At 48.1% G+C, this 22,084-nt stretch overlaps 1 protein-coding gene across 2 annotated transcripts in view; it reads right to left on the reverse strand.

The window, feature by feature from the left end:
- Positions 1 to 7,427: 7,427 nt before the first annotated feature.
- Positions 7,428 to 22,084, reverse strand: part of ASXL3 (ASXL transcriptional regulator 3) — a 173,112-nt gene continuing 158,455 nt past the window's right edge. For both annotated transcript variants that reach the window (XM_036419042.2, XM_045574489.1), the window contains exons 12-13: positions 19,289 to 21,245; positions 7,428 to 16,146 (exon numbers count right to left, since the gene is read on the reverse strand). In XM_036419042.2, the coding sequence (XP_036274935.1) occupies positions 12,379 to 16,146; positions 19,289 to 21,245 (5,725 nt within the window). In that variant the 3' untranslated portion in view covers positions 7,428 to 12,378. The remainder of the gene's footprint in view (positions 16,147 to 19,288; positions 21,246 to 22,084) is intronic.

The raw sequence follows: 22,084 nt of genomic DNA on the forward strand, positions 1-22,084 counted from the left end.
CATCCACGCCCTCCAACCCACCACTCTCTCTCTGCTCTTCTATACCTTTTCACCGCTTCATAGCACTTTCCAGTTCAAGCATGCTTACATGTCATGCATTTCCTATTGCTACCTGTGTCCTGATAGATGAATAAAAGCTCAGGGAGTTTTGACTGCTTTTGTGGGACACTGGTACCCAGGACAGAGCCTAGCACAGAGGAAGCCAACCACACACACACTGCTGTGCACAGGAAGAGACGACCCTGCATCATGCACTATGGAAGCTGCTAGAAATACCCAAATAGATGCGATACGACACCTGCTCTTCAGTAGGTCTCAGCCAGGTACATGGAGGAGGCTCACCACAGGACTCTCCATAACCGTCAACGACGACTCGGTGGATGATTGAAAGGGAACGGAGAAATACGTACGCGCAGAGGCCAGGGGGACATTCATTTCCCGTGCAGGAGCAAACCTCCTCAGATTTGCATAAATCCATTTGCTGAACTGCGGGTCAAGAAATCAGATTTCCCATTATTAAAGTTATTCTTCATTTTTGTAATATTTACAGGAGCCAACTGCAAACCGTGAGAACAGACCACATCTATGGGTTGAAGTACAATTTAAATATCCGTCCTCACAGGAATTTTACACATCGAAGCAGCCTGAGACAATATTTTAATAAAGAACCTAGTGTAAGAACAGCCGATTGCAGAGCCCAGGTTTTCCTTTTTGATAAATTAGTTTGATATTCGCTTTTTAAAAAATGATTTACTAGATCTTGACCAAAGGGCTTTCTAAGTCAAGCCCTTTTATTACGATTGCTAAGGTATTTTGTAAGCATCCCTTTATTAATCTGGATGTAAAACCATGGGGAAAATAATCTCTAATTAAGCTGGAAGATAACATTCATTTCGCTGGGAAGGCCTGGTGACAGAAGAATGTGAATGCCCACTGCTTGCCACCTATGACTGCAACAGTGCAACCCAAATGTAGTGAGCAGGTGCTGCGTCCCCTGCCCTAGCAAGTCACACAGAACGCAAAACCACAACCCCGGCACAAACCAGACCATCTGTGCTGTTTCTCCAGATGAGCCACAGGTGGTGATATGCCTTTCTCCATACAAAAGAGTTTCTCTTTTTTATTTTTTCTACTAGAGGCCCGGTGCACAAAATTTGTGCACCTGGGGAGATTCCTCAGCCCGGCCTGCTCTCTTTCCCAGTCGGGTGCCCTCGGAGGATGTTTGACTGCTGGCTCACCAGCCATGAGCTCGGCTTCTGGCTAAGCAATGCTCCTGTTGTAGGAGTGAACTGACCACCAGGGGGCAGCTCCTACATTGAGCATCTGCCCCTTGGTGGTCAGTGAGCATCATAATGACTTGTCATTCCACCAGTCAGACTATTTGCATATTAGCCTTTTATTACAATATATAGGAGATTTTAAGTGAGAAGGTATACCTTCTCCAGTAGAAACATACTTTGCTTCTTGTGCTAGATCCCGTAAATATTTTTATTCTGAACCCAAATTAGTCAAAAAATTAAATGACTTCAAAGGAGATTTATCTTTCCAAAACTTCCATGTCCTCAATTATTCCCTCTTTCCCACCCAAGCTTTTCTGGGAAATAGAAATGCTTTCTAGAAAGGCACTCCTTCACTGCAGTGTTGAGAATATTCCTTCCATTTTATGACAATGTTCATGGTGCAATGCTGATGGACACTACAGAAGGGTTTGGTAACATGTTTCTTGAATAATCAAGTCCTCAGTAAAACCCTATCTCCCCTATAACCCAGCCCTTGGCAAAGAAGTGATGATCCAAACAATGCTTGCTCATTGGATGATGGATGAAACTTGGCACCAAAGTGCCCTGGTTGTTGGAGCCCCCTCAGAAGTCCTGAGGGTCAAGGTAAGTGCTGCTTAGTCCCTGAGATGACACACTTCCTTTACGTAGGAAGGGACATTAAACACCTCTCTTTGGAAATAGCAAAATGTAATTTCTCACAAATCTAGCCTCCTAAATAAATTTATGATTACTTTGACATGTCTGTCTACAATTACTTATCAAAATACTTAAAATATTAGCTTGCCAGTTTGCTTTAAAAAAAAAAAATAGTTACAAATGCCCAGACAGTGTGGCTCAGGGGTTGAGTGTTGATCTATGAACCAGGAGGTCACAGATGAATTCCCAGTCAGGGCACATGCGGCTCTTTGGCCCCTTGAGAGAGACACATCCATTGGCTGCCTCCCACAGGTGCCTCAACTGGGGCCAGAGATGGAGCCTGCAACTAATTGAGTCCCCTTGACTGGAGTAGAACCGGGGACCCTCTCAGTGCTCTATCCGCTGAGCCAGACTGGCCTGGCAAGGCTGTGTCTTCACTCATGAGCCTTGCTCCAGGGAGGTGACAGACGCTGACAGGGAAGAGCATGCCCGCCCCTCAGTGGACGGTCTGGACCCCTGGCTGGTGCCGGTGAGGAGCCTCGGGAGCCTTCACTCCCCTCCCAGCGGCAGCCTCTGTGGTTTCACCCTCATGGTGGCTGTCTGTCCCTCTGCACCTGCACAAACCCTAGCTATACTCACTCTGGTCACATTCTAATTACTTCTTTCCCACAAGTGTAAGACTTTTTTCACGGTTTGGGCCTCCGATTTTTCTCCGAATGCCCAGTGCCCACGGTCGGTGGAGCAGTCTCGTGTCTTGTAGTAAACAAGAAGATGGGTGTTGGCCCCTGTAAACCCTCTCACTCCACATCCTAGCTGGGTGCTCTTTTCCTTAAGCTCTCTACACCTCTGTTCCTCATGCATAACTCGGGTAAACGAGGAGTGCCTGCACGGGAGGCGTTTTCTAATGGTAAGTCTGATACTGCCCATGACATGCCTGCAGCACGCGGTCCACAGCAGCTCACAAGCATTATCTATTTTATTTTCTGTCAAAGACAGCCTGCCTGTGGGGAACCACTCTGGAAAAGCCATATTTGGTGTAGAATAGAGTTAAATCTCTACAAGTTTACTTACATGAAGGAAATTCAGAAAACACTTCTTTATATTCAGGCCACGAAGCCTCAAGACTTAGAGATGATTTATTTAGGAGAGAATCAAAATGAGAAAACCGAGACTGCAGAGTGTGGTGTCTGATTCCTCTCAGTTGTTGCCAAGCAAAGCTTTTTGGACAAGAATTCCACAAAACCTTTCCAAACTATAATACATATAGTCCTACTCTGAATGTAGTTTTAAAAAGTGTTTTTGAGTTTGGCCGGTGTGGTTCAGTGATTGAGCATCAACCCATGCACCAGGATGTCTTAGTTCAAATCCCTCAAATCTTGGGCTGTGGGCCTGATGCTCAGCAGAGGGTTCAGGGGGTGCAGAGGCAACCGATCGATCCATCATGTCAGCTCTATGTCCTTCTCTCTCTAAAATCAGTTAAAAAACATTAAAAACAATTTGACTGGGTTTTTTTGTTTGTTTTTTTTAAGATGACAACTCATTCCATATAGCTTTTCCCCTTGGAAGATTAAAGATTATTTTAACAAAAAACAAGTAGTACAAAAAACACACACAAAAAAACAAATTCAAATCTACACGGAGCTCACATCTTAAATAAAGACAAGGTATAAAATATCTCAGTGGCTTCTGCTTAGACACCATTATGGAGAACTGTCTCTGCTCATCCCACAAACCTTTACATTCCTCATTTTGAGATTTAAACTAGTTGGCAAGTAAACTTTCTATTACAGTAAGAACTCACGGATTTTATTTCTGTGTAAGTGGACGTGAATAAGTGTTGTAACTTCTCTACAGAAAGAGAACATTCGGGAAAAGCTTACTACTGTCGTCCTTGAGGCCAGCCTCACTTTCCTGTACCTGGAAGCCGTGACACCCAGAAGTGGATACTGAATGCCAAACGGATCAAGGAAAACAGAACGACAGTTCTGCATTTCAAAACCCTTCCAGGCTCCCTCCATCACTGCATCTGGAACGTAGTGTTTTCCTGAAATAAAACCACATTTTAAAACTAGAGAGCTAAGTTAGGGTCAAAGGTAAAACCTCTTTTTAATTTATAAGCTTATAAAATAATCAAGACTTTCTGCCCTAGCTGGTTTGGCTCAGTGGATAGAGCAGAGTCCCGAGTTTGATTCTGGTCAAGGGCACATGCCTGGATTGCAGGCTTGATCCCCAGTAGCAGGGGATGTGCAGGAGGCAGCCCTTCTATGATTCTCTCTCCTTGTTGATGTTTCTCTCTCTCTCTCTCTCTCTCTCTCTCTCTCTCTCTCTCTCTCCCCCCCCCCCCGTCCCTTTCTCTCTCAAATCAATAAAAAGTATAATAGAGACTTTCTGATGAGCCCAGAGGAAATAAGATGGATCTTACGTGTCTTCAAGTGCCCAGCACCTGGTGCTCCTACCCTTTGCTATTTGTGGGAAGTATCCACTCAACAGGGTACCTGGAAAAAGGAAAAAGGGGAAACTACTGGATATTTTATTGTTTGGGTTAAAGCTCACCTTTGAACCACCTTTTAATGATTTCCTTAAAAAATAATGTAAATGAGATTGCAGATGAAATTCTCGCTTGGGAAAAGTACCTCAGAAACAAGCATTCCCATACATGCAACGGATAGACTAAGGATAAATCCCAACTATTAATAAAAGTAGATCCGGGCACTCCTTTGTTCAGAGAGCTGGAATTCAGCCCGTCGTCACTGGTTTGTTGTAAGAGGAGCTTTTCTTTTGATTTGTTTGGCATCTGTGTGGACTGGCTGATGCTTTGCAGGATTACTAAATACTTACAGCACCGGCTTTACGTATAGTCAGGGTATTGCTTAATGTAGCAGAAAAGCAAAACAAAACTGTTTGTTTTAAATAAAATGGGGGAAAAAATACCCATCCGTTACTTTGCAAATCATGTGAACTTCCCCCATTTAGTGGAAAGGAATGGTAACTCATTAAACTGGCAACTTGGGTAAAAGTTTCCATAAAAAAGAGGGACCCATTGTACAATTTAGACTTCCAAATTAGCTATGACATTGGGTTACTCCAACTTCCTATTTCTGCGTATCGCTGTGGACAATTGGGTGTGATCTGAATTTGAAATATTAAATCTAGGCAATGTATAACTAAAGTCTTTGAATGATTTTTGTGGAGAAACACTTTCTAGGATTCCTGTTCAATTGTGTTGTTGTTTTTTATGTTTTTTGTTTGTTTGAATTTTGCAGAAAGAAACTCCCAAATGTTTTATCAACCACTCTTCTGGCCAGGCTCTTTAACAATAGCATCTTACTATTGATGACAATGAAATATCTATGTGGAAACTGATCGATCACTGGGTATGTCACTTGTCCTCAGATAAGCACTATGATGGATACAAATAAATACTTTAGATCCTAAGAGCAATTGTGACTCTTTAAAGCCACAATATTATATGAAGAATAGTGGTTTCTATCTATATAAAAGCCTAAGTGACTGTTATGACTGGTCAACTGAAAGTCTGGTAGCTATGCTCAATGCAGGAGATGCCCGCTGGTGGTTAGTGCGCTACCATAGCCAACCTCCCACAGCTGGCCAGCCCCAATCGGCCCTGATCAGGACTCGGCAAGATGGGCCCCAGTCAGCCCCAATCACTAGCCAGGCCAAGGGACTGTACCCATGCATGAATTCGTGCACTGGGCCTCTAGTATTTATATAAAATCATGTAATTGTATCTATTTTATAAGAACAAATGAATTAAAACATTTAAGGCATTTAGTCAGTTTCCTTTTCTTTTTTTTTATCCTTACCTGATATTTTTCCTTGAGTTTTAGAGAGGAAAAGACAGAGGGAAATATCGATGTGAGAGAAACGTATCAATTGGTTGCATCCTGCATGAACCCTGACCAGAGCCTAGGCCTGGCAGGAGCTTGCCCTTGACCAGAATCAATCCTGGGACCCTGCAGTCTGCAGGCCATTACTCTAACCACTGAGCCAAACAGGCAAGGGCCCGATCAGTTTCAATAAATGCCAGTTTAAAGAATGCTGCACTACCTGGATGGAATTGGAGAACATCATGCTGAGTGAAATAAGCCAATCAATGAAAGAGAAACACCACATGACCTCACTCATTTGTGGATGATAAAGAACATTATAAACTGATGAACCAAAAGATAGATATAGAGACAGTATATCAACAAGTAGACTGTCAAATTACAGCGGGGAGGGGAGGAAAATCTGGGAGAGATAATAGATCAACCGAAGGACTTTTATACATGCATATAAGTACAACCAATGGACACAAAACTCTGGGGAGGGAGGGAATGTGTGGGAGGGAAGGAGGGGGGCAAAAAAAAAATCAATAAAATATATTTTAAAAAAATAAAATAAAAATAAAGAATGTTGCACTGTTCAAATTTCTCTAATATAAAATTTGGAAGAAACTGGAGTAATACAAACAAACAAACAAAAAAAACCCGTAACACTAAGTAAAATTAGTATTTTGTAAATATTTTAATAGAACAAAAAAAGGAATGTCATCCTGTACTGAAAACAATTTAGTGAAATGCAGAAGCATCTATCTCCCATTGACTTACGTGGGTGAGGTGGACTCTCATTATTATAGGCATCTCATTTAGTTTTAAGAGGAGAAAGAATGCTTTAGTCTCCTCTTTTTCTTTTCAAAAGTAAACATCCTCTTCCGCCCTCTGGTGGCTAAAGGTGACACTTTCCATGTGGAAGAAAACAGTTGAACTCTGGTAACAGCCAATTATGTTTAATGCTTCTGATTCATCTCACTGTAAAGATATGCATATTTTTAACCAATGTAAATATAACGGAGGCAGGTTTGCTTTAATGGTTCCCAGCACTTTATTCAAATCACCCTAGTTATAATAGCTAATCTAAGATAAAAATACTAATGAGCAACGTAAAAACAATTTTTGAAAGTTAACTCATTTTGAAAGTTAAAAGAAAATGGGGAAGTAACTTTACGTGAACTGAATGCCTTTTAGCATAAAGAATGAACAAGCTCTTTATGCAAACGGGAAGATCCTAATAGATTTTCAAATGATAAGCATAGTAGATATAATTAATCTCAAAGAGGTTTTAGTTTGGTTTTGGCTGATGTACCAATACTTGTAATCATATGCTCACAACTCACCACACCAAGGAGAAGGCAGAGAATTTTAACAGCATATGGTTTGTCTTCCCTATAAATTTTTTCTTGAGTAAAATTTTTAATGTACTTATCAGAGTAATCTGTTACCGTCTATCTTCACCCAAACATAACAGATGAGATGGTCAAAACCAAACAGATGAATACCAGAGATAAACAGTCACAAGGGCAAAATTATTGTTTCAATGTGTTAAAACTGCATAATGACTTAGAAGTTGAGGGCAAGTAGCTGTAATAACTGGACAAGGCTCCTTTGAAATCAGTGCCTTTTATGCATACAAACTACCTCGCTTCAGGAAAGAATTAAACATGACAACTACTTAATGCTGAATTTCTTTATTTTCGCCAGAATAGTTGAATATTGAAACCCAAGTTGTTAACTTTGAGAAAGGGAAAAATCGAGAAACATGAAAAGACAAACATTTTGTTTAACTTATGGTATTGTGAGCAGTCACTTTTGTAGGCAACAGTTTTTTTTTTCTTCTTTGTAGAAAAGAAATAAAAAACAAACAGCACCATTAAAGAATGCATGATCCCTGAATTCCAAACAAAATGCCGTCTAAAAATTGTTTCAATGCTTGTTGCACGCAGTCAGATTTCACCGGGTATCCAAGCAAGCACACCAGTTTCAAATTGCAGCCGCCTCACGGAACCCACTGCCCCCGCTTCGGAGGGCTTCCCACTCCTTTGCAGAGTTTCCCCGTGGGAGGAATATATTCTTTGGTAGAGGACCGGAGGGGGGCTGTCCCTCTCTGGATGCCGATAAAAAATGTCTGTGTCTGTCGAGGGCCTGAGCCCCCAATCTGTGTTTGTCATGCACGTTGTGTTGGGGCGATTTCACATTTTCCCATTACACTGCAAGAGTAATACCACCTTTAAAAAAAAAGGCATTAAATGGCTAATGTCAAACAGATGTAAACATTCAGAATACTGACCAAAGAGAGAGAAAAAAATACACACAAACACATATATAAAAACAAACTGCAGTGAACAATATGAATTGGATTAGGTTTCCAGGAAGCAGGGGGAAAGAATTACAGCAGTACCAGAAAATGATGGCAACCAAGTAAAGCACTTTCTTGGAAACATTCATGAATAGTACAATACAACCAGGTTTTCCTACCGCCTAAATTCTTCTGTGACTATCAAATATAGTACAAAGCGAGAGTATGTGCTATTTAAAAAAAAAAAAAAAAAAAGCAGCTCCTTTAAATTATCGTAAAAATGCATTTTGTTCGCTTTACAGTGACAGAGCACGAGGACTGAAGAAGACAAGGTTTTCTATTGAGTAACATTCTGGCTCCGCAGGCTCCTGACAGTCTGGAGAGTTCCTTTGCCCGGACTCGTCACATTGTTGTCTGCAAACACACACACACACACACACACACACACACACACACAAACACATGGACAGTGGCTCTGGGCTCTGCATGTTCCGTGGGCTCCTGCCCACTGGGCAGCCAGCATGGAGCTTGGCCTTGACCCCAGAGACGACGCAACCCTAATTTGGCTTCGGCTTCTGTAACTGGGACTTGACCAGACCAAGGAGGAACCCAGGCCAGGGGGGAACCCCTCCCTCCCTTTTGAAATTCTGAGTGTCAAGGACACTGGTGCATGTTGGGTGCTTACCCCTGACTGCCTCCTGAAGCTGTAAGCCTCAGCTTGCTTGTGTCCTTGTTTATTCTGGAAGAAGATGACTCTCCAAGGTCTGGAAGTCAACTAAACCTTCTACAGCTCGTCCTAGTATCTCCGCAAAGTCTTTATAGCAACCAGGCTCAGCCTCAGAGGCTTTTCAAGTTTTCTTTTTCACGCTAGACCTCAGCAGGGAAGCACGGTCACCACAGAGCTTGGGTGACCAGCAGCAGCCCTGCACTTCTTGCTTGAGGGGAAGGACGTGCTTTTCATTTTGAAAATGAATCTGCATCCGGACGTTCTTATGAACATGCCTGTCGACCACCTGAATGTCTTTGTACACCTCAGGCATATGCATATCATATAGGAGGGGGGTGGGGAGTAGCGCATCCCTCTGTCCCCTGCTCCAAAAGTGCTCCTTACGGAAATAAATCCTTTGTGATAAAAAATTTTATTATTATTATATGTCACATGTGCAAGTTCTACTCCCGATGAGGACAGCATAGTGTCCAAGGATCAGGACAATGCACATGCTAAGATTTGCACATTACACCACAATAACCATGTAGGAAATCACATATTCCATGTGCACACAGGCAGACACCTGTGTGAGTGAGGAAACTAAGGACTTACTCGCCTCATCCAGACAGACTGGCGTTTGTATATCTAGTCAACGGACCTACTGCTTCTGAGTTTGTTCCTTTCTTTCCATAGTTTTTAGCCCAAAGATACTAATTTTTCAGTAATAAAAACCGTATGTCAACATTAGGAATTTGAACTGGGGCAAAAAACAAACAAACAAAAGCAACAACAGCAAGGGCAGGAGGAAATTATGCTCTTTGGACCAGGGGATAGAATCCATGCGTGGTCAACGATTGATCTCCCCCACCTATTCTGTGAAAACTCAAATCATACAGAAGGACACTTTTCTTTATTCCCAGTAAGTGACTTGCAGGCAGGATTCTACCAGGACGGGGCGGACAATGGGCTCAGCACCACATCGGCCTCGATCGTACCTCATCTGCAGAGTGCAAAGGTTTTGTAGGCTGGAGTGTCTTTCCACACCGTGTCAGCTACTGAGAGGATAGACTGGAATCTGCTGGTGTAGACAGTACCTGACACTGGTAGGGCAGCAAGTGAGTTTGGAGGGAGTTGGCATGCACGTGTCTCGATTCAGGGGTGCCCCTCTGAGAGCTCTCTTCTCCAAGAGAGCGCGATCTTCTGACCCGGGGTGACATCAGAGCCCAGCTGACCACGGAGACGCTGGGACGAGGATGCCATCTGCGGGCCACCGGGAGCAGAGGTGAGGTTCGCGGGCGCTCCACCGCACCCCTCAACCCCGGGAAGGGCTGCTTCGGTGCATTGCTCTTTTTCTTGGGGGTGAGCTGACTTCGTTCCTTTTCGTGTGAAAAACAGAAGTGACAGTACTGAAGCACCAAATGGAGGCCACAAAGCAGGCCCTTCTTTGCTTTTCTTGATTTGGAAGATAAAATAATCAGCAATGCGTTTATAATAAGGACATCTCTGCCACCTAACAAAATTTGGCAACATCACAGTAATAAATATGGAGGGGCAGGGGGAACAGACACCATAATTGATTATTGTAAAAAAAACAAAACAAAAACAAACAAAAAAAACACGAATAAATCGCAAGTGTTTGTTTGTTTTTTCTTCTTCTCCAGAATGCAATTTCTGTTCATTCCAGTTAATTTTTAAGACGTATTTTAAGGGAATGTTAAAAGTTTACATGGATTAGGGTGATCCCACGTAAAAATATCCGTCATTCTCCCTGTGGGCGGATGCTATTTCCCCCCATGTTTCATGTGTGTGTGTGTGTGTGTGTTTTTTTAATTCTACAGCCTCAATCCATCAACGGGTTAATGGCACTCCACGTTTTGTGCTCTGTAATCGGAGGTTAAATGGCGTGGCTTTTGTTGCCTTTCATCTTCTCACAACATGCGTGTGCTTTTGAACTTGCTTTAGGGGCACAGAGCCTCTGGAACTAAAGCTGTTCTCTGGCACGAGGGCGGGCAAAGCACGGGGGAGGGAGCTCGGATCAGCAACACTCAGACTCACTGGGCACACACGGGCAGCGTGTGGCAGAAGCAGCACCCTGTCCCGAAGCCGCTCCACTCCCACACAGGAAGATGGCACTGGACTCACCTGAGGGGGAAGAACACAGAACACGCAAGGCCCGGAACCATTTCAAAAACGGGGGCCATCTGAGAGTCAAGTGGAATCGTCTAGATTGTGAATCAGGAGGAAAAAGCTGTTCAGAAAAATGTCGACCCTTCAGTCTTCTGTAGTCCCTTTGATCACCAAGGACACTTTAATTCAAACACGAGGTGGCCAACCTCTGCAGAGCTGGAAGCCAGAGGCACTGGTGCCGCGCACAGGGTCTGTGATAACTTCCCCCCAATGTTAATATCTAGTCATCATAAAGGAGTGAAGAGAATGGACCGATGTTTACGTGATCCACCCATGTGTAGGTGTTGGCTTACACAGCATTTTTCTTTTAATGTTAAGGCAGTTTTACAATACTTGCTCTTAATGCCCACGTAGGAAGCTCTGACATCCTCTGGGCCTAGGGTCCTCTGGTGGCCAACCGATCCTCCGGGGTCAGATGTCAAAGGGCGCGGGCCAGGCTACTGCAATGCAATGTCCAGACCATGACACATGTCAGGACAATGTGTGCCCATGTCCAAGGCCCACGCAGACACCCTGCCCATCTCCGAAAGGAAGGGGAGGGAGAGCAGAGAGGAAGGACAGTGGCCTTCATCCGCCGACACCTCCTTTACTGCATCTTTTGTGATGGGACTCAAGACAAGGAATCCAACCCTGAAGTCAGGGTGCCCTTTCCAACTGTGACTTCCCTGCAGGGAAAGGTGGTGCTGGAAGAGCCAACTGAAAACCCTCCCAGCCTCGCTGTAATGGCTCATCCACAGGAAACACACAGCCCGCCTCACATCACGCTGTCTCCCCCCCACCACCCGTCTCCATCTGCTCCGGGGTCAGTGCTGAGTAACTGACAATGTCCTTTTCCTACTGCCCTGGATGGGGACAAACAGCAAACAAACATGGGCAGAAACTGTCCAAAGCTGGGGATGCCAACTATTGTACATACGTGACAGACATGCCGCTGAGCACCTCGGATGGGAGGCCTTCTCGCCTTCCTGAGACACACAGGAACAGCCCCCGGGAAGAGGTCAGCTGGCTCGGAGGAAGGAAGGAAGGAAGGAAGGAAGGAAGGAAGGAAGGGAGGGAGGGAGTGTACCTACAGCTCCGTGTTCTCTGCTGGCTGCCGCTGCTGGGCATCGCCGGGAAAAGGGACACTGCACCTCGCACCGCTCACCGCACCCCAGGCACGCTATGCACACACATGCTCACTGCACTACCAGGCACACCATGCACACACATGCTCACTGCACTCCCAAGCATGCCATGCACACACATGCTCACTGCACCACCAGGCATGCCAGACACACACATGCTCGCCACACCCTCAGGCACACCAGGCTCTCATGCATGCACAGGCACCACGCCACCAGACACGCCACACACTCACGCTCGCTGCACCACCAGGCATGCCACGCACATGCCTGCTCACCGCAACACCAGGCACGCCACGCACACGCCTGCTCACCGCACCACCAGGCACGCCACGCAGAGCTTGGAGGGCCCTATGCAGTCGTCGTGGCAGAAGGCCCCGCAGCCCTTGCACACGATCATGGCTTTGAGGCGGCAGGAGCACTTGAGCTCCAGCTCCTCGGCGCTGCTGCTGTCGGCGAAGTTCTGCGCGGGCATCGGGGCGCCCTGGCCGGGCAGGCCCGCGGCGTTGGCGGCATTGGCGCTGGCACCGGGGCCGCTGCCCAAAATCCCGATGGACTTCTCGATGGCGGAGGCCGCCCGCTTGAAGCTGGGGCCGCCGAAGTGTATGGCTGGGTAGTTGGCGCAGAGCGGCGGCGGCACCTGCAGCTTCTGCGCGGCCAGTGGGGGGAAAGGCTTCTGTGGCTCAGACAGCAGGTAGGGGGGGAAGTCGGCGTTTTTCAGCGCAAATGCTTTCAGCTGTTCCTTCACCTCCTTCTGGTCGTAGGGGGCCTGCTTGGGGCCCAGGTCACAGCTGCCGCCTAGGCCTTCCTCGAAGGACACAGGCTCGGATTTGATATTGCTACAGACGCCCGCGGGCGGCCAGCCCAGCCGCTTGGCGGTCTCCAGGGGAGGCGGAGGCTGCTTCTGCTCGGCGGGGGCCTCGGCGTGAGGTGCAGGCGGAGGTAGTGGAGGTGGCGGGGGCGGCGGCGGCGGCGGCGGCGGCGGGGGCAGGGCCAGGGGCGGCGGAGGCGGCGGGGGCAGCACAGGCGCTTTGCTGGGCACAGCGTGCGCGGCCCCCCCCACGTCATCGCCCTCTTTGACGGGCACACTGGGGGTCAGCATGTTGGCCAACCTCAGCTGGTGGGGGGCCGGGGCCAGGCCCGCCTCCCCCAGTCCCTTTTGTTCGAGATGCCGATTGAAGACGAAAGCAGTGCAGCCCGCGGGGGCCTTGGCGGGGGCCTGCAGCAGCGCCGCGGCGGGCACGGCGGGCACGGGGCCCCTGGCCGCCACGGGCATCGGGTAGAACTGCTGCCGGTGCGAGGCGCCCGCGTCCGGATGGGGGTGGAAGCCGCCGTTCTTGTCCGCGTGGAACAGGCTCTGCTGGAGGCTGCAGGCGGGCAGCAGCCGCTTCTGCTGTTTGACGTCGGGGCCGGGGGCCGCCCTGGCCGGCGGCGGGGCCTGCTTGCCCAGCCACTCCTGCTGGAAGGGCTGCCCGGGGCCCAGGGGGGCCAGGCCGGGGCCCAGGACGCAGGGCATGGCCTTGACCTCGGGCTCCGCCAGCAGCCTGCCCGGCTCGCACTTGACTTGAGGGTGCTCCCCCGCCGTCCTGGCCGCTCTCTTTTTGGGGTGGTTCTCGCGCTTCCGCATGTGGAGCGGGGCGAGGGTCCCCGCCAGGTAGCCCTTCCCCGCGGGGTTCGGGGAGCTGGAGGGCATTTCCACGACGCTCCTCTCCGCGGTGGCCGCCTTCCCGGCTGAGGTAGGTTGGAGGGGCGCCGGGAGCCGGTTGATCTCCAGCTTGGCTCCCAGCCTGGGCTGCGGCAACACTTTCTCCAGAGGCAGGTTGCCCTGCAGGAGCTGGGTCACCAGGGGGTTGTTCGCCTCCACGGACGACAGACGGCAGCTGGAGCCGCCCGCGTGGGGCGCTCTCTTCAGGGTGTCCCCCGCCAAGGACACGGCCTCGTCCCCGGGGCCCGAGATGGGGACCTTCCTGGTCTGCGTCTGCTGCACCGCTGGGGCGGCCTCCTTGGCCGGAGGGGGCCGCTCTGGGCCGGGGAGGTCCCCGGTGTCCACTCGGAAGCCCCTGTCCACTGCGTGGGGCTCAGGCTTCGTGGGGAGAGGGGCCCCCGGCAGGAGGCTCCTAGGGTGGAGCTCTGCCACCACGTGCGGGTAGCTGGCCCGCTCGGCTTTGATGGCCTTGGCACAGCCTGGCTCCGGCCACTCCTTCTGTTTACTGGGCCCCGAGTGCCCGCCCGGCGGCCCCGTGCTCCTCACAGCCTCCTCCTTCCAGCTCAGCCGGCCTCCGGTGGGGCACTGGCTGCCAACGGCAGTGTCGGCTTCGCCTTTGAAGGCGGCCGGGCCGCGTGCCGGCTCAGCAAAGCTGCTGCCCGTCGCCGTCGCCTCGTGTGATTTCTCTGGAACGAGCAGGGGGAGGCCTGGGCAGGGGGCCTGCAGCGGTTTACAGTCTGGCTTGGCTGCAGACCCAGCGATGACACTGGCCCCGGGATCCAGGCCTTCGGTGGCAGCCGGTTCTGGCCTGCTGATCACGGACACCTGGGGACAGGCCACCAAGGGCTGCACGGTGACCTCTGTCCTCCCCAACCTGCCCTGGGCATCCGCGCCAGCCTCTGCGCTGGCCACGGCCACCGCCAGGGACACTGCGGAGGCCAGGGCGGCGCTGTGATCCACGATGACCTTACAGGGGATCGACCTATTGATGGCTACCGGGGCGAAGGCCCCCGGGGGCTGGGCTTTCCCACAGCCCTCCGCCCTGCTTTGAGGCCCCGGAGTTTTGTCCAAGCTCTCGGCACTGAAGTTGGGGGGACAGTTGTAAGAGTTGATGGTCAACATGCTTCCGGTAAACACGGCGATGGGCGGGCGGACCACCAGAGGGTCCGTGACGACCCCCACATCCCTGCAGCCGGGGGCCGCTCGCCCCAGGGTCCCCGCGGGCACAGCCTGCTCGTCACCCCCAGGCACGGCTCTCTTCTCGGGAGGGAACAAGGGACTCATTCCCGGGGAGGGAACCAGGACAGAAGCCGTGGCGAGGTGGTTTGGCAAGTTCTTTGCGATGGAGAGGGTTGGCACAGAGGGGTACTGCCCGGAGACCGAGCCGCTGGCGCAGCTGATGGACGTGAGCGCCTGCGTGTCCTCCAAGGAGCCCGTGGCGCCGGCGCCCTGGAGGGCGGCGGGGAGGGCTGTGTTCTCGGCGCATTTTGGTATCACGGCGATGCAGGGAGCATCCGTGCCCTGGACGGCGGTGAGCACGCTTAGATTGCAGGCTGAAACGGTAGTGCTGGCACTGTCGACAGACACGAGGACGGACGGCTTGTCCAGGACGGACGGCTTGTCGACGGGACTCACGAAGGGATGCTCTTTAATGGCGCCCGACACAGCGGCGCTGCAGACGGACACGGGGACAGCACTGGCAGCAAACAGCACGGGCATGTCGCTCTTTTCGGAAGAGGTAGAGGGAACCGTTTTCTCAGAGACGTGGGACACGGGGACACGTTCCTCAGCGGCGCCATGCACGGCTACGTCAGTGGCCGCGTTGGGGGGTTTGGTGGGCTGGAGAGCTGGCTGGAGAGCTGGCTGGAGGGCAGGGGTGACCTCCCGGAGGTGCGTGGGCTTGCTGCTGGGAGACCTGCAGTTGGGGTTGACAATGATGACTCCGGTTGGTCCTTCGATTTTGGCCTCCGGGGTGGAAGGAACCTCTAAGCTCTGAGCGCCTTCCTTGCAGCCGAGCAGCAGCGGCGGCCGGGCCTCTTTTGGGCTCTGGAAGAGGTGGGCTCGCGCTTGGTGCTTTGCAAAGAGCTTTGCCTTCGTCTGCTCCTTGATATGTGCCAGCGTCCTGGCCTTGCCACCCTCTCCCGGGCCACCCATGGCCCCCGAGACGATGCTCGCTGCGGCAGCTACAGCCGCAGCCGCCGCTGCCTCTCGCTGAGCCCTCGCCTGCTGGGCCCGAGCCTTGATGTCCGCCAGGGTCCTGGCCCCCGTGTTCCTGCCTCCACCCACAGATGTGCTGGGGGAGGTTCGAGACTCTGGCTTGGAGATGGGCTGGCTCTTGATGATGAAAGGCGGCCCGATCTTGGAAAGCTGGATCTGCAGGGAGGGAGAGGGGAAAGAGAAGGTTGGTCCTCGGTCACAGAGGAGACATGGCACATAGCAGCTGCACTTCCTCCTCAGGTGGCAGGGGCTGCCCCTCAGTCCCCGGTGGGCCTTCAGGATACAAAGGGACATGACATGCAGCATGGATATGAGAATTCAACATTTTAATCTCTGACACTATGAAGATGGCAACCTGGTGATTTCATTTGGAAAGGAAATGAAGCATTTCCTATAGTTGGAAACCAAGTCCAGCCTGTGAAAATGAGGCTAGCTAACAAGACAGTGAGGTTAGCTAATAGAGAGATTTAGCTTTTAAATGATCTTCCTTGCTGCCATGAAAATCTGGGATGCTAACTCTACTTGAGTTTATCTGTCTTAATCACACACAAACACACACACACACACACACACACACACACACACACACACCTCTAGCCAGGAGTCAGGAGACCAATTCTCATCCTGACTTTATCCAGAGAAACGTTGTGATGCTACGCAAATCACTGTGTCCCTCAGTGTCTCCAGTACCCTTCCTGAGCCAGAGACCCTGGTTTGTACGTCGTTTTTATGCATCCTTGTATTGCTGAGCCTGCTGCTGTACACATACGTATAATAATAAGCACACACAAAAAGTTTTTAAACTCAGATGCAAAGTGAAATGAGTTACTTCCGGTCCATTTCCTTCACAGGACTGTTTGAAAGATGGGACTCTGGTTTTCTGCCTCTAAAAGGAAGTATGAGTCAGGTGGTTTCTTTTGATCCTGGTAATCCACAATTTGCTGAATTTCGTAAATATCCCAACCCACACTGTTCACCTACTCATGCTAATGAGGAGACAACAGTCCTGGCAATCAGGAGACACAAGACCTAACAACCCACACACCATAGCAACGCCTGCGATTCTCCAGTCATGGAGAACAACCTAGATCATAGGCTGGTAGAGCTGGAAGGGACCTGGCTAAGGCCTCATTTTACTCTGGAAAAAACTGGAGGTAATGTAGATCGCCATTGGGCCAGAGATCACTGAGCCTCAGGGAGAGCCTTTGGGCTCCCCGTTCAGAGCTACTGACATGCTCTACATGTCCTCCTTCCCCGCCTAGAGAAGCTTTCAGAGAAAGCATCTCTCTTCTTAACAACTGTATATTCACATTTGTAAACACCTGACACACACTACAGGGTCCTGTCACTTTGGAATTGGGCTGGGGAATGCTGGCAGATGGAATTACCTTCCTGAGCTACCTCATTTCTCATTTTCAAGCTTGTGATGTCTCACTTCTAATTCAAATGCTCCAAAGTGAAAGTGAATTCAGAGAGGGGAGTCAGTGTTTCCTTTCCAAGATTTCCCTTAGTCTAAAAAATTTAGAACATTAAAAAACTAAGCCTCTCCCTAACCGGTTTGGCTCAGTGGATAAAGCATTGGCCTGTGGACTCAAGGGTCCCAGGTTCGATTCCGGTCAAGGACATGTACATTGGTTGTGGGCACATCCCCAGTAGGAGGTGTGCAGGAGGCAGCTGACCAATGATTCTCTCTCATCAATGTTTCTAACTCTCTATTCCTCTCCCTTCCTCTCTGTAAAAATTCAATAAAATATATATTAAAAAAAAAAAAAAAACCCTAAGCCTCGATACACTAAAGACCTCAAGACCAAACAAACACTAAGTACACTTATAGTGTCTACCTACTTATCTACCTTTACATAAAGTGTGTATCATTTTGAAAATAAGCATTTGGCAAAAAATAAAAAAATAAAAATATTTCTTATGAAAAGCATGCTAGTATTTTTCTTTCTGTTGCTTCAGAAATTAAAACATGCAGCAGTGTTTTATATTCATCTTTTACACCTCTAGAATCTCATTTACTAGGGACTGCTTTATTAAACAATAACTACAGCCACACTCTTACAAGCCAACCTGATGGAGATCATGAGTCACATATAAAAAGGTGTCAGAGCACAGCAAATAAAAAGAAATTATGAAAAGCAAAGCTTGACTGTGTTTATGATTCCAGACCAATCCTATGTGGAATAATCCGTTTTATTGTAGAGCAATATAAATGGACTCAGATAAAAGCACCAAATAAGTTTAAATTATAGTGGGTAGAATTTTTTTTTTTTTTATTAAACAGACTTTCTTTGAATTATACTTAATTTTCAGTTTACCAGGAAGAGCCAACTTAGATAAAAAGGTTTGTTTTCCACGAGTTAAAATCTACTGGGACCAAAAGAAAATATTTACATAGAAATGTGTGTCCACAGGCTTTTTATGTTTTGTGTGAAGTTAAATACCTCTTTTACTAGCTCAGAAAAAAAAAGGATTTGTACACCTATATATCCACAGCATTCCCCTTCAGGGTTCACAGAGCAATTTCATTGATTTGTTGAAGGAAATTTAATGAGGCTTTTCCAAAAGCCAGGTCCCTCTCTGCGAGGCAATGGTGGAGTTCAATGTCTGTTGGAAAATGAACGAAGGGATAACAAGTACCTTCATCTCTTTAGTGCATGCCTTGAATTTCTGACTTCTTTCTCTAGTTCTTCTGAACTTCTAAAGGCCACGAAATTAGCTTTCAAATGTTCCCAAGTTTCTTTAGTGCTCTGTCCTACACCCTGGCATATCCAAAGACTCTGCATCTCAGTGGCCTGTGGAACTAACTCTCTATCCCTCTCCCTTCCTCTCTGTAAAAAATCAATAAAATATATATATTTTTTAAAAACACAAAAAAACCTAAGCCTCGATACACTAAAGACCTCAAGACCAAACAAACACTAAGTACACTTATAGTGTCTACCTACTTATCTACCTTTACATAAAGTGTGTATCATTTTGAAAATAAGCATTTGGAAAAAAAAAAAAAAAAAAAAAAGTCCCAGGCCCTGTTCTCCCTCTCCACTTCCTCTCCCTTAAATGCTGAGGCCTAAATACATACACGTATCTAAACTCCTATTGGCTCAATGCACAGTCTTATAAAGGATCCCTTAATATGAGGGTGGTGCTGGGAGTGTCCGATGATCAACTGCTATGTAACACCCAGAAGGGACAAAATCTCATTTCTGTTGGGGAATCTCGGTATCTAAGAAGGGCAAGCCTATGTATGGAAGTGCCTCTTTTACCTCTTCTTCATTTCTGTAAAATACCCTACCTTGAGAGGAGGGACCCTGGGCTCCTCTCTCGGGGGCTGCTCCTTCTCCGCTGGGCTGCCGGCTGATGCGTTCCGGGTGGATGGGTCATCTTCGATCCTCGCCCTCTTTTCCTTGCAGGTCCCAAAGCTGTGCTGCTCTGCGGTTTTCCTCTTCGCGATCTCAGACTCTCTGCTGTCGTTTCTCCCGCCATCAGGGGACTTGGAGGGCTCGGACAGCTTGGAAGTGTACGGGGTCTCCAACCGGTTCTGTGAGCTCCCTTGCTTATGGGTTTTACTTCTGGAGCCTTCTGGAAATGAAGCCTTCTCCCCCGGGGAGCCATACTGCTGGTCCTGGGACTTAGCTGGTGGAAGCTCATTTCCTTGACTCTCTGTCTCTTCCGGAAAGACAGACAGTTCCAATGGGGAAGACGCCCCTTTCTTTTCTGTTCTCGGCATGACGTTCTGAGTTTTACCTTTCACGATTTCTGCAGGAGGAAGTTCGGGAATGGAAGCAGGATAGGGCTTCTCTGTTTCAACATGTGATTGACAAGGCTGCTGAGTCGGGGGTTTGCTGTGGAGTTCTTTGGATGGAAATGCTTCGGGAGCAATGGCAGAAGGGCCCAGGCTGGTGGGCTCCGGGGTATTTGATAGAGTCTTCTGCTGGGAGAGAAGGCTCTCTCCCAGGGGCTTGGCAGGCGCAGGACCTTCATCCTTCTGCAGAGAGAGTGGTTCTTCGGTTATGGAAGGGGACTTTCTTTGCTGATGCACTGTTCTTTCATTCGGGGAAGAATTAGAAACTGAAGATGTTTCTGAAGGAAGTGGCAAACTGGATGCAAAAGTAGTCTCAGAGGTGAGAAGCATGGAAGACACGGAAGACGTTTCTGATGCCAATGGTAAATCGGACATGGGTGATGCTTCCGATGTCAAAGGGACATTGGATGCAGGGGATGCTTCCGAGGTTAAAGGTAAATTGGACATTTGAGATGCTTCTGATATTTCAGGTGAAGTGGATATGGGAGATGTTTCTGATGTCAGAGATGCATGAAGGTTCTCATCGGCGGGCTTTCTCTGGTTGTATTTGTCTGCGTTTTCAGTGCTGGATACCTCAGAACAAAATGTTGTCTCAAGAGAGGCTGGAGTACACGATTCTTCGGAAGTAGACTGGGTCTCCCCGCCAGGGGAGGGTGTGCTGGTACAGGCTCCCTCTGGGCTCTCAGAGGAGAAGGAGGTTTCAGAGATGCAAGCGTTTTCAGAAAGCTGTTCCTCAGGATCGCTCTGCAGCTCCATATCCACAGCGACCCCTCCCTTTGGAGACTGGCCTTCTAAAGGAGATGACCCTGTTTTCATTTTTGGAGCATTGCTCTCTATTTCAGCTTCTGGCTCCTTATGTTCTGTGACATGGAGGTGAGGCACAGAAGAAGTGGGAGGAATGAGAGAGTCACAGACTTCCAGCTGCTCAATAACCACTGACATTTCTTCCTGGGGAGATTCGGATTTCTCTTCCACCTTAAGTTCAAGATGAGGCACAGTGTCTAAAGCATCGTTCATTATAACACACGATTCCAAGTTTTCTTCAGGAATTGCTATCTGGGGCTCTTCGTGAGCACTGGCTGGAATTTCAGACTCCTCCAAAAATTCAGGTATTGCCTTATGATTTTCATCCTGGCATGCACAGATACTGGTCTCTACCTCTTCTGCAATCTCCTCCTGAATCACAGATTCTTCAGGGATCAAGATATCCTCTGATTCCGACTCTGCAATGACCTCTTTTCCTACATCTACCATAGGGCAGAGCCCGGCACAGAACTCGGGCTCTACAGAAGTTGGACTTTTCATGATTTTTGACTGTTGTTCTTCTGAGGGGGCCTGTGAAGAAAGACCTGGAAGACTTGAGGTCCCACATGAAGAACTACTTTCAGCTCCATCGCTGTTTGGTCCAGCAGTGAGCTTTGTAGATTCCTCTTTTGACATGCCCAACCTGCACAGAAATTAGAAACATGGTTGTTCAACCACAAAATGCAAGACGTACAAGTCAATCTCTCACAAATATACTATTTAATAAAAGCAAATGCATCAAGTGGACTTTATGATCACTAAGTAACATGCTCAATTTATTTAAATTAGTTCATAATGACTTGGTTTTTCCACTTTATAGTCATAACTATTTCTGGTTAAGACAAATATAGATTTTCATTCTGTAAGCAAAGAGATATGAACCTTACCAACTGTTTGTAAAAGGAATAAGAAAATTACATACTACAAAAGATTAGAAAATATGGGCAGAAAATAAAAAAAAATGTATAAGATTTAAGAGTTCTTAAGTCATAAAGTAGAAATCTGTCACTATAGAAGAAAATAACAGCCTTCAAAGGATGCACCATAACCAAATAATTAAGTCCAAGGAAGATGGATAGTTGTAAAATCTTGACATTGAAATGACTTCTGAAACCAATTAAAGAGCTGTTGTTCAATCACCTTATTTTAGAATCTAAGCATCTAACCTAAGACAACATGGAAATTTCACTAAAGAATAACAACCATATTTGGGGGGTCATCAGAGTGGATTCTGCTAGGTTACATTTGTGTGAGGCAAGATGAACTCTTTCATGTAGATCTCTTACTGTAAAAATACTCCACAAGAAAAGAAGATTAAGAAATAATCCAGCCTAATGTCCAGGTCAGAAGGCAAAGTTAATCAGGATTACAATCAAAGGTACTATGAATCACTGTTTCCTGTCATACGAAGCTACCAGATCAGCATCAGCTAGCAGGGGAATAGGATGATCTGAGTGCATTAGATGAGAGCACTACGGGCAA

The sequence above is a fragment of the Pipistrellus kuhlii genome, unplaced genomic scaffold, assembly GCF_014108245.1.
Source record: "Pipistrellus kuhlii isolate mPipKuh1 unplaced genomic scaffold, mPipKuh1.p scaffold_m20_p_6, whole genome shotgun sequence".
Lineage (NCBI taxonomy): Eukaryota > Metazoa > Chordata > Mammalia > Chiroptera > Vespertilionidae > Pipistrellus > Pipistrellus kuhlii.